Source organism: Ahaetulla prasina, chromosome 8, assembly GCF_028640845.1.
Source record: "Ahaetulla prasina isolate Xishuangbanna chromosome 8, ASM2864084v1, whole genome shotgun sequence".
Lineage (NCBI taxonomy): Eukaryota > Metazoa > Chordata > Lepidosauria > Squamata > Colubridae > Ahaetulla > Ahaetulla prasina.
This window is the reverse complement of record NC_080546.1, coordinates 1,271,082-1,283,984: the sequence shown is the minus strand read 5'-3', so window position 1 is coordinate 1,283,984 and position 12,903 is coordinate 1,271,082. Positions and strand designations below refer to the sequence as shown.

General features: G+C 48.0%; 1 protein-coding gene across 1 annotated transcript in view; it reads left to right on the top strand.

Moving 5' to 3' along the window:
* The window catches only part of DYSF (dysferlin), a 154,535-nt gene that overhangs the window by 104,445 nt on the left and 37,187 nt on the right, over positions 1-12,903 (top strand). The window contains exons 41-42 of the mRNA XM_058193062.1: positions 4,368-4,583; positions 7,275-7,462. Coding sequence (XP_058049045.1) covers positions 4,368-4,583; positions 7,275-7,462 — 404 coding nt within the window. The remainder of the gene's footprint in view (positions 1-4,367; positions 4,584-7,274; positions 7,463-12,903) is intronic.

Sequence of the window (12,903 nt, the reverse complement as noted above, 5' to 3'; positions counted from 1 at the left end):
TTTTTAAAATTTTTAAATTATCGGCCATTTATTAATAGTTTCTTTTAATTTCTTTTAATTGTTTATACTCTGTATTTTATTTTGGCTGTACACCGCCCTGAGTCCTTCGGGAGAAGGGCGGTATAAAAATTTAATAAAACTAAACTAAAACTAAACTTTGGTTTAGAGAAAGGGGACCTGATAGCAATCTTGCAGTATTTAAGGGGTATCACAAAGAAGAGGGGGTCGACCTGGTCTCCAAAGCACCCAAAGGCAGGACAAGAAACAATGGATGGAAACCAATCAAGGAGAGAAGCAATCAGGAACTAAGGAGGAATTTCCTGACTGTGAGGACAATTAACCAGTGGAACAGCTTGCCACAGAAGTTGTGGGTGCTTCATCACTGGAGGCTTTTAAGAATAGACTGGACAGCCACTTGTCTGAAATAATAGAGGGTCTCCTGCTTGAGCAAAGGGTTGGACTAGAAGACCTTCAAAGTCCCTTCCAACTCTGTTCTTCTGTTAGGCACGTTTGTGCAGGACAGACTCCGCCAAACTTCAGGAAAGTCCAGAGTCGTGGAGGCCAAAATGTAATGAAAAAGTTGAGATCTTTGCAGCCACTACACAGAACGCAGTTCAGTTGTTTCTTCCCTATAAGAACCATAGCTTGGAAGGCCCCATAGAGATCATCCAGCCCAACTCCTATGCACAGCAGCAAAGCACAGGAACATCTTTGATAGACACTCGTCCAAAACCTTCAGTGAAGGAGAACTTATATTTCAAGTGGCAGTCTGTTCCATCGGCTGACAGCGCATTCAGCCTGGAGGTTTCTCCTGACATCTACCCAAATCTTGCTTCCTTTGAGACAGTGCTAACGGAGTCCTCAAGTTACGACCATAATGGAAACTGCCCATCATGGTTGTAAGTCAAAATGGGTCGGTAACATGACCCGCCTGATTTCACAACCTTTTTCGCAGTGGTCATTAAGCAAACCAGTCGGTTGTTAAGCAAATGTGATGGTCATTAAGCGGATCCATCCTTTGCGAGGGGCAGTGTTGCTGAAAGCAAAGGTTGGTTTTCAGCAAAAATGTCATAAAGCGAGGACTATGGGACGCTACAAATGGCCCCAGATGCGGTTATGTCACTGAAAGCCTGCCTGCAGCGAGGTCATGTGACCCCGGGGAGGGGGGAGATACGGGGTCTTTGAAACCACATCCTGAGTAGCCCCCAGGGAGGCCCATTGTAACGTCGAACTGTCGTTAAGTGGTCGGTTGTAACTCAAGAACCACTGGTAGCTTCCTTGCAGGCTTCCACATCCTGCATTTTGCTTTTCGTTTTCCTGACGTCTTACATTTCTGTGTCAAATTACATCCTGTTTGCAGGTGGTCCTCGACTTGCAACAGGTCATTTAGTGACCGTTCAACGTTACAACAGCACTGAAAAAAAGGGACTGATGTCCGGTTTTCCGCACTTAACGACCGTTGCAGCATCCCTGTGGTCACGGGATCAAAATTCAGACACTTGGCAACTGACTTGCGTTTATGACGGTCACGGGGTTCCAGGGTCACGCGATCCCCTTTTGCGACCTTAAGAGAAGTCAGTGGGAAGCCAGATTCACTTAATGACTGGGTGATTCAACTGCCGCAAGAAAGGTCGTAAAATCGGACAACTGCCCGACTCACTGAACAACTGTAGTAGTAGCAACTGTGAGAGGAATCTTGGAGTCCTAGTGGACAACCATCTAAATATGAGCCGGTCATGTGCTACAGCTGCCAAAAAAACTAACACAGTTCTGGGCTGCATAAACAGATGGATAGAATCAAGATCACGTGAAGTGTTAAGACCACTTTATAAGGCCTTGGTAAGGCCAGACTTGGAATACGGCATCCAGTTTTGGTCGCCACGATGTAAAAAATATGTTGAGACTCTAGAAAGAGTGCAGAGAAGAGCAACAAAGATGATTAGGGGACTGGAGGCTAAAACATATGAAGAACGGTTGCAGGAACTGGGCCTGGCTAGTTTAATGAAAAGAAGGACTAGGGGAGACATGATAGCAGTCTTCCAATATCTCAGGGGTTGCCACAGAGAAGAGGGAGTTGGGCTGTTCTCCAAAGCACCTGAGGGTAGAACAAGAAGCAATGGGTGGAAACTGATCAAGGAAAGAAGCAACTTAGAACTAAGGAGAAATTTCCTGACAGTCAGAACAATTAATCAGTGGAACTGCTTGCCTGCAGAAGTTGTAAATGCTCCAACACTGGAAATTTTTAAGAAAATGTTGGATAGCCATTTGTCTGAGATGGTGTAGGATTTCCTGCCTGGGCAGGGGGTTGGACTAGAAGGCCTCCAAGGTCCCTTCCAACTCTGTTGTTGTTGTTGTTGTTATTATTATTATTATTATTATTATTACTGTCTCGCTTAGCAATGGAATTTTTGGGTTCAGCGTATGTTGGACGCTGAACGTTCGTTGAGGATTACCTGTATTTCTTTCTTTCTTTAGCTGTGGGTGCTCCATTGCTGGAGGTTTTCAAGGAACGATTGGACAACCGTTTGCCCAGAATGGTGTGAGTCTCCTGCCTTGGGGAGGGGGTTGGACTAGAAGACCTCTGAGGTCCCCCTTCCAACCCTAGGATTCTACGTCGTTCTACTGTGTTTAATTCTATTTCATCTGGTTGCTGCAGCCTTTCTTGCTTGCTCTGACTTTCCCCTTTCCCTCTAAAGTATTAGCCCCCCTCCCGCAAACCCCCTCTCACCAGTTCCGTGTCATCTGCAAACTTAATCCGTGTCTGCCGGACTCCCTCCCTGCTGACGAAAATATGTAGAAATCAATGCTCCCGTCCACCTGATACTTCCCCTGGAGCCGAAGCGGAGCCCTTCGTGAGCATTCTTGAGGTGGGACCGTTCAGTCAACGTAATAATTGATCATTATAATAATTGGATAATTGAACGACTCGGAGGCTGTAATTGGATAATCCTGTCCGTTGTTTGTCTTGGCGGCAGGCGGCCCTAAATCTGATCTCGGTCAAAGCCGTGGTTGCACATGGAGATCCTGAGAGCTTCTGTTACACAGAATGTCCCTACTTGATCATCCTTCATTTTGCATCCTCGGTTTCCTGTGACCTCCGTTCAGCCTTTCCTCGCCTCCAGGAGTTTCTCAGTTGCAACTCCCTGAATTTTCCAGCCGGCGTTGTCAGATTCACGCGGTAGCTGGAGAGATCAGGGAGGCTGGAGGACTTTACCTGCTTTTACATGGTGGACCGCCAGGGATGGGCCAATGTTTCTCCCTGACTTCTTTGAGGGCCTCCTGGTGCAGCTTTGGGTTTCTTCCAGGGGCTGCCTGACACCTTTGGCCATCAGGTGTCGCATGGAAGAAGATTTAGAATAGAATAGAGCTAGAAGGGACCTCGGAGGTCTTCTAGACCAGCCCCCTGCTCAAGCAGGAGAACCTATACCATTTCAGGCAAGTGACTGTCTAGTTCCCTTCTTAAAAATCTCTGGTGATGGAGCGCCCATGATTTCTGGTGGCAGGCTGTTCCACTGGTTAATTGTCCTCACTGTTAGGAAATTTCTTCTCAATTCCAGGTTGCTTCTCTCCTTGATCAGTTTCCATTTGTTGTTTCTTATTCTGCCTTCTGGTGCTTTGGAGAATAATTTGACCCCCTTTTCTTTGTGGCAGCCCCTCAAATACTGCAAGACTGCTATCGTGTCACCCCTAATTCTTTTCTTTAGACTAGCCAAACCCCAGCCCTGTTCCAGCATCAGGACATCAGAATAAAAGTTGGAAGGAAGGGACCATGGAGGTCTTCTAGTCCAACCCCCTCCTCGAGCAGGAGACCCTATACCGTTCCAGACAAAAGGCTGTCCAGTTTTTTTTCCCCCTTGAAAATCTCCAGGGATGGAGCACCACAACTTCTGGAGGCAGGTCATTCAGGACGGAACAGAATGACAGAGTTAAAAGAGGCCTTGGAGGTCTTGCCATTCTGGACAAACGGTTGTCCAGTCTCTTCTTAAAAGCCTCCAGTGATGGGGCTCCCACAACCTCTGGAGGCAACTTCTGTTCCACTGGTTAATTGTTCTCACTTTTTGGGAAGTTTCTCCTCAATTCCAGGTTGCTTCTCTCCTTGATGAGTTTCCATCCGTTGCTTCCTCTCCTGCCTTCGGGGGCTTTGACCGTCCTTGTTAGAAAGCAATAGTTTAAAAATTCTGGTTGTTTGGCCTCCTGCAGCTGGATATGAACTTCTACCTGTTGAAATGCCAGAGTGGTTTCTTTTATGCTGTTAGAGAAGAAACAGGATTGCATTTGTTTCAGGACGCAAACGTTTGCTTTTGCCATTGTATTTTTGACTTGCGTTTTTTTCTAACCCCTCACTAATGGAACCTTTTAATTTGTAGCTTGCGGATGGCATGACCAGTTCGGCTTTAATTAACACGCAAACCGCTCGGCCCCGTCTCCATGTATGTATGGCTTCCTATCTCGCCCCCAGTTACTCTGTTTGTTTGCTTGTCTTTGGTCTCCCAAGCTCATCTGCAGAATATATTTTTGTTTTTAAAATAAGTCACTACGGATTGCAAGTTGGTGAAGGTGACCTGAACCATCATTCCAACCAATGAGAACGATGAGATATGTATATTTGCAACTGTCAAATCTCTCCCAGCTTTGGTGGAAAATTGCAGAGAGGCAGAGCTGGGTGTCCCCGTCCAGATGTTTCAGCTGCACCTCTGGGTCAGGGGGCCCTTCTCCTGAACACCCAGAGCCTCCAATGGGAGGTCTTTGGGGAAGGTGCAGTCTTGGTTTCTTCATGATTCTCGTCCCAGGATTTTCATCCACATCTGCAGGACCCCAAGGCATCGCAGAACCTCCGTCTCCCAGAAGGGGCACTTTATACAGGTGGTGTTGTGTCCCACCCCCCACTCCAACGAACGAGTCAAGGAAGTCCGTAACAAACTTGGCAACGAAGCCTTTGCAGCTTGCCAAGTCCCTTCGAGGTTTATCAGGGCAGGCAGGAGTCCAAGTTGTGACTTCAGCGATAGGATCCGATATCGGCAAACTAGCTGAGACTTTGCTTGACTCAAGGTTGGAATGCCAAAAGCAGGTCCTTTATATAGGCTGTGGGGTGTGGCTCCATGACTCAGCATTTATCCAGGCCTGCCCCACCCTTCCTTCTGCTGGCGTCACCTCTCAGATCTCCGGGAGCGAGGATCCTCCCACTTTGAATTGTCTTCAGCTGGATCTGCTGTCTGGGAAAGGGAGGGATCAGAAGGAGTAGGCCCGAGCAATTCCAATACCTGGCTGGCTTCCTGATCTGACGGCTCAGTATGAGTGAGATTTATTGGGCTTGTCGTTTCACTCCTGGAATCGTCTCCGGGCATGGGGCCAGGGGGCTGGAGGCATGACAGGCCCTTCATCTTCATTATCAGACTCAGAGTCTGATAACAGGCCCAGTTGGAGACGGGAGGGGCCTGGCTGAGGAGAGGAGGGAGGACGAATCACAACAGGTGGACCCTGACTGGCAACAGTTCATTTAGTGACTGTTCGAAGTTGCAATGGCACTGAAAAAAAGAGATTGAGGGTCATTTTTCAAACTTATGACCGTTGTGGCATCCCCTGTGGTCACATGATCAAAATTTGAACACTTGGCAACTGACTCATATTTATGACGGTCGCAGAGTCCCTGGGTCACGTGATCCCCTTTGGTGACCTTCTGACAAGCAAGTCAACCGGGGAGCCAGCTTCACTTAACAACCGGGTTATTAACTTAACTACTGCAGTAGTTCACTTAACAACTGTGGCCAGAAAGGTCACAGAACGTGGCGAAATTCACTTTAACCATGTTACACTTAGCAACAGAAATTTGGGGTGGGGGAATCTATTGTGATTGTAAGTCGAGGATTATGTGCAGGAGGGGAGCCTAAGGGAAGCGTGGCTGATGATCCGTAGCATGAAGCCACGAGATTTGCAGAAATCTCAATCAAAGTGGAGCTGGAAGGGATCTTGGAGCAGTGATGGGTTGCTACCAGTTCGCCTCGGGTCGGCCGAACTGGTAGCGGCTGCAGGAGGCTCCGCCCACCTGCCTGGATGCTTTTGTGCATGTGCATGCAAGTGTCATGAGTGAACCAGTAACGATGGGCTTTGAAACCTGTCCCTGCCTTGGAAAAGTTCTAGTCCAATTCCCCTGCTCAGATAAGAAACCCTCTATCATTGCAGACAGGTGGCTGTCCAATCTCTTCCTGAAGACCTCCAGTGATGCAGCACCCACCACTTTTGGTGGCAAGCTGTTCCACTGGCTAATTGTTCTCACTGTCAGGAAATTTCTCCTTAGGTTGCTTCTCTCCTTGTACAGTTTCCATCCATGGTTTCTTGTCCTGCCTTCTGGTGCTTTGGAGAAGAGGTCAACCTTCCTTCCTTCCTTCCTTCCTTCCTTCCTTCCTTCCTTCCTTCCTTCCTTCCTTCCTTCCTTCCTTCCTTCCTTCCTTCCTTCCTTCCTCCCTCCCTCCCTCCCTCCCTTTCTCCTGCCTTATAGAATCATAGGGCTGAAAGGGACCTTGGAGGTCATCTAGTCCAACCCCCTGCTGAAGCAGAAAGCCCTAGGCCATTTCAGACAAATGGTGGTCCAATCCCTTCTTAAAAACTTCCAGTGTTGGAGCATTCACCACTTCTGGTGGCAGGTTGTTCCACTGGTTAATTGTTTCTCACTGCCAGGAAATTTCTCCTTAGTTCCAGGTTGCTTCTCTCCTTGATCGGTTTACATCCGTTGCTTCTTCTCCTCCTACTTTCAGGTGCTTTGCAGAATAGGTTGCCCCCCCCCATTCTCTGTGGCAGCCCCTCAAATATTGGAATACTGCTATCTTCCCTCCCCCCCGCCCCCAGTGACATGATAGCTTTAGGTGAGGTGCGACCTCACCTGCTCTGAGCCTCGGTTGGAGACAGCAGCCACCCTTAGATGTTGACCAGTTGCTCAGCTACCTCCTTCCTGCCTTTTATCCTAGGAAACATGTTTCCGTTTAGCCAAATTAAATAGTCTCCAACTCCCAGCAGCAAACTTGCAAGCCCTTCATTTAAAGGACAGGAGGCTCCGCAGTCAGCAGAGTGACCTGGCTCAGGGCTTGTATGTGGGACTTTCGCACAAAAATGTCATTAAACACAATCAAGCTCACTCCTGGAGGAGCTGTTGACAGGGCAGGAGGCTCTGGATCGGATGCTCAGAAAGTTCTTTGCAGAGCAAAAGCAGAGCTGCCGGCTGCGGGTGGCAGAGGGAGGCCGAGAGCTGCCCCAGGGGAGAATTTCGCTGAAATTTTCAGGGTTGGGTGCGTGGCTCCCCATGGGAGTCTGGGATTGGGCAGGTGGCCTTGACGAATTGGAGTCCAGCCCTCCGTCTGGATCTGGGCCCCGGGGTTTGCAAAGGAACATGCCTCAGTTTCCCTGCCGGAGTTGTGGATCCTCCATCTCTTTTCAAGAAGATATCGGGCAACTATCGGTCCCAGATGGCGTGAGGCGCCTCTTGCCTTGGGCAGGGGGTTGGACTAGAAGACCTCTGAGGTCCCTTCCAGCCCGAGGATTCTATGTTCTGTGCTGAGGAGGGCATCTGAGGGCCTTCGTGGCCTCACCCACAGGAACCCAGGCCTTGTGCTTGTTGTCTACAGATAATCCTCGACATAAGACCGCCGTTGAGCTCAAACGTTCTGTGAGATGTTTGTTAAGTGAGTTTGGTCCCATTTTACGACCTTTCTTGCCACAGCTGTTAAGTGAATCACTGCAGTTGATAAGTTAGTAACCTGGTTGTTAAGTGAATCTGGCTTCCCCATTGACTTTGCTTGTTGGAAGGTCGTAAAAGGGGATCACGTGACCCCGGGACACCGCAACCATCATAAACATGAATTAGTAGCCAAGTGTCTGAATTGTGATCACGCGACGTGGCCCTAAGGGTGAAAAACGGTCATCAGTCACTTTTTCAAGTGCCCTTGTAACTTTGAACGGTCAGTAAATGAATTGCTGTAAGTCGGGGACTACCTGTAGAGGAATGGAGGGCCCGTGTGACTGAGGGATGAAGGCACAGGAAAAGGAGCCAATCAGACTGCCTTAAGCCTAGGATTCTGGGACAGAATAAAGGCACTTTGAGTTTCTGGAGAACAGGTGTGATACACATCTAACAAGCAGACATTGGTAGGGGAGTACTAAGGGCTGCCTCAGAGGTTAAGGAGTCTCGAACTGGGGTGCTGGTTGGTATGGACACCTGGGGGAGGTGTCCCAAAGGTAGGTTTCCAGGAGTCAAATGGACTTCCTTGATTTTTTCCCTTGAAAAGGTTTCGCTTCTCATCCAGGAGGCTTCTTCAGTTCTATCTCATCAGAGTTAGAACTTCGGTTAGAGCTGAAGAAGCTTCCTGGATGAGAAGCGAAACCTTTTCAAGGAAAAAACCCAAGAAAGTCCAGTTGCCTTTAAGAAAAGCACCTTTGGGATAACTAGGACCTGGATGGTGGAGAAGCTCCACAGACTGTGTGTATGTGCGGGTGCCTTTTGTGCGCGTACGAGTGGCCACCTGGACTCCTGGTAAGAGGGAGGCCAGATAGTTGGGGCCGGTAGGAAGACACAGCCAAGCCAAGGAGTGCTTCTTAGCTCTAACGGCCAATGGGAAGACAGAACAGACTTCAGAGCTCCAGGGGCTGAGAAGCAGCCAGGACAAGCCATGGTTGCTGTAGCCAGATGTCAAGATTGCATGTCAGAATGGCAGAATTGGAAGGGGTGACCGAGGAGAAAGTGGAAACGCAGAGATTCCTCTTCGTTAGCCAACCATGAAAAAGAACTCAGCTTGAAAATCAAAACAATCTAAATGAAAGTAAAACAAGAGGAAGACAAAAGGAGAAAATATTTGCAGCTCAGGGTTGAACTGTGGGCTTCTTGGTGCTCTCTGAGCTTGGTGGTTTTCTTGCAGACATTTCATGACCCAAGTAGGTAATGTTATCAGAGTTAGAAGGGAGGGGGGGTTGGAGGGAGAAGAGGAGGAGGAAAGAGGAGGAGGAGGAGGAGGACAACGACTGTGGGGTCCTTGATGCTCTCTGAGCTTGGTGGTTTTCTTGCAGACATTTCTTGACCCAAGTAGGTAATGTTATCAGAGTTAGAAGGGAGAGGGGTTGGAGGGAGAGGAAGGAGGAGGAGGGAGGAGGGGGGAGGAAGAAGAAGAGGAGGAGGAGGAGGAGGAGTGTGGGGTCCTTGGTGCTCTCTAAGCTTGGTGGTTTTCAAGCAGATGTTTCATCACCCAGCTAGGTAACATCATCGGTGCTAGAATGAAGTGGGGTTTGCTCTCATTTATATATCCTGCCTTGCCTGTGTGTGTGATGGGGTATTCCAGAGGTGTTATGAGATGTTCCAGTGGTGAAGGGATGCCCCAGTTAAATTCATTTGTCAGTAAGATTTCCTATCGCTTTACAGATGAGTTGTTTGGTTGGGTTTTGCCTTGGTACATTGTGTGAATGCGACTACTAACAATTGCAAGCCATGATGTACAAGTCAGGGGGCAGTGTGGTTTCAAGCAGTCAGGGCTGGTTTCATAGACCTGGTTTGTTTTGATACCTGAAGCTCTCTTCAGAACACTCCCCCCCCCCAATTCTTCCAAGCTGAATACCTTTCTCAATGAACTGGGGGGAAAAAATTGGAGGTGAGGAGGAACAACCGTTCATGTCGGAAGACTTCGAAGGAGGCTTTTCCCTGCGTTGAAGATTCCAGCATTTTTTGCGTGGCGGCTCCTGCCAGAACCTTCTGCTGTCTCTAACACAAATAAGCCATTAAGCAACAAGTTAGCGCGAGAAACTTGAGCCAGAAATCAGGCGAGCCGAAATCTGTAAACTATTTGGAGTAATTGGTTATTTGCTGTGCTTGCTAGTCTCCCATCGGAGTGAATATTTTATGGCCTCTCCAGTTACTGTTCCCTGGAAGAGCCACCGGGATCGAGTATCTCCAGCTGAAGCCTGATAGTTGATACCCAGGGCTGAGAGTGGGATGGCAGCCTCACATTCCTGTGGTTGCCTCCCATGGATGTAACCGCATCGGGGCTCCCTGTGTGGGGTGGAGCTGCCAAGGCCGGGCTCCCGAACCACAGAAGGATCCTCCTGCCAAGCGTTGTCACTGAAGCCCTCAGCTAAACAGGATGGATCTGAGATGGCCACGTCCGCCGAGATATTTCTCCAAGAGCTGAAAGGCCTCAAGACGGGTTCTTGGCTTGTCCTCCCACTAGTCTGGACTAGAAGACCTCCAAGGTCTCTTCCAACTTGTGTTCTTCCCTTATAGTCATCTTGACCACCCAACGTGGACGAATCAGGGAGGCCAGGAGGTGTCATCAGAGTTGGGTTGGATTCCTGGGAATGGCATGGACTACCTTGATCTGTCCCCAGGAGAAACTTGCACGGCTTCCAAGGACATTCCAGTCTTCTCCTTGACCTCATCCTCCTCTTGACCCATTGTTTTCTTTTCTCAACCTTAGCAAACATGATTGAGTTTTTCTAGTCTAACAGTAATTCCTGAATTTCTCCCTGGAGCTGCCCGTGGGATAGTTGCTGTGAAATATTAACTGACTTCCCTTTGACCCCCAAAATCTTTTCCCCTCTTCATAGCAGGAAGGCCCTCAGCTGCCATCCAATCAGGTTTCATGGTTGACTTAGGGATTGGGGTGGTCTTGTGTCCCTCCGTGAAGATGGATTGTGTCATTCTACCACATATCTCTTGAGGGGCATCCAAAGACACCTAGACAGCACCTTCAGAAAGCAGCTGGTGGTTGAACCATTATCAGAGATGTCGGGGGGGGGATCTTCAGCTTCCATCCAATCGAGCTTCACAGTTCATGGGTGGGGGGTGGGCTCTGTGTCCCTCCATCAAGTTTGGATTGCAGGGTTCTGCCATGTATCTCTGGCCAATGGTCCAACCTGCAGCTGCTTTCTGAAGATGCTGGCTCGGTATCTCTGCTTATGACATGAGTGGCCTCCAAGAAGGAAGCCCTTCAGAGACCATGAGTGGGGGTGACTCCACAATTCCCCTCGAAAAACAAACTTTTAATGAAAAGAAGGACTGGGGTGACATGTTAGCAGTCTTCCAATACTCGAGGGGCTGCCAAAAAGAAGAGGGGGTGGACCCAGCCTCCAAAGCACCTGAAGGCAGGGCGAGAATCAATGGATGGAAGCTAATCTAGGGGAGAGGCAACCTAGAACTTTCCTGACAGCGAGAATGATTAACCAGTGGAACAGCTGGCCACCAGAACTTGTGGGTGCTCCATCACTGGAGGTTTTTAAGAAGAGACTGGACAGCCACTTGTCTGGAATGCTAGAGGGTTTCCTGCCTGAGCAGGGGGTTGGACTAGAAGACCTCCAAGGTCCCTTCCAACTCAGGTATTCTGTTATTCCAGAATGGACGAACGGGATGGAAAGACTGTTCTTTGCTTTACAAATATAGTCAGAAAAATGGGGAGATACAGCAACCTGACACCCCTAAAACTTGGATAGAGCTTTGATCTCATGGTTGGGGTGGGCCACCCGCACACTTCTGACTGGAGCTGTAATTCACTGCAAGAAGTCCTTGACTTACGACCATTCATTTAGTGACCATTCAAGGTTACAACGACACTGAAAAAAGGGACTTAGGACCATTTTTCACACTTACGACCGTTGCAGCTTCCTCACGATGACATGATCAAAATTCAGAGGCTCAGCAACGGGCTCGTATTTACGACGGCCACAGCATCTCGGGGTCACGTGATCCCCTTTGGCGAGCTTTTGGCCACGGGGGAAGCCAGATTCACTTAATGACCGGGTTCCCAACTGAACAACTGCAGGAATTCACTTAACCAGGGTGGCAAGGAAGGTCGTATCATGGGCCAAAGCCCATATCACCACGGTCTCGTTTAGCAACAGAAGTTACGGGTTCCACTCTTTTTATTAGGAATAATTATGGATTGTACAGCTATAGAGACTAAATTGATTCTGAACTTAATAACAGCCGCAAGACTTTTGATTGCTCAATATTGGAAGAAAGAAGAATTACCTACAATTGAAGAATGGACTCTTAAAGTATCAAATCTGGCAGAAATGGCAAAAATTTCTGCTTACTTGAAAGACTATACACAAGAAAAATATATTTTAGAATGGAAAATGTGGATTGATTATATTCAAAATAAGTATCAGATAAAAAAATATCAAATAGCATATGAGTAAATTTAGGAAATAATTTGTATTAGATATATTTTTGAAGGAGAGGGGAATTGAGAGTGTGAATAAGCGTGGAGAGACTAGAGATTATAATTTAGGAATTATTTTAGATTATGATTGTTAGTTTTGATACCCTGCATTTTGTTCTGGGAAGTCGGGGTGGGGGGTGGGGGGTAAAGGGGAAGGGAATTGGGGGGTTGAGGTTAGTGATGGAGTGATGGTTAATGTACAGGGATTATTGAAGATGTATAAATATAATTAATGTAGGGTCGGGTCTGACCAGTTGCCATTTTAGAATGGTGGGAAGGAAAAAGAGAGTAGGAGGTAGGAAGAGGAGAAGAGGAAGGAAGAGGGTAGAAGAGGAGAAGAGTGTAGGGTGGAGGGAGGAGGAGGTAGATAAGAGAAGGAGAGGAAGGTTTGGAAAGTAAAAGAAGGTAGAAGAGGAAGAAGGTTAAAAGGGGTGGTGACTGGGCAGGCCCGACTAATTGTATATAACTGTACATTGGATGAATTATTTGATAAGATTGTAAAAATAAAACTTTTTTATAAAAAAAAAAAAAAAAAAAAAGAAGTTACGGGTTCCACTCTGGTCGTACGGCGAGGATCACCTGTGCATTGGGTGGTCAGAGAGGAGTTTTCTGGATGAAAAACGGAAACCTGGGGGAAAAAACGGAAATTCTGGGAAGAAATGGGGGGAGGGGCAAGGGGAGGGGAGGGTTTGGTGCCCCCTACCCCCAGAAG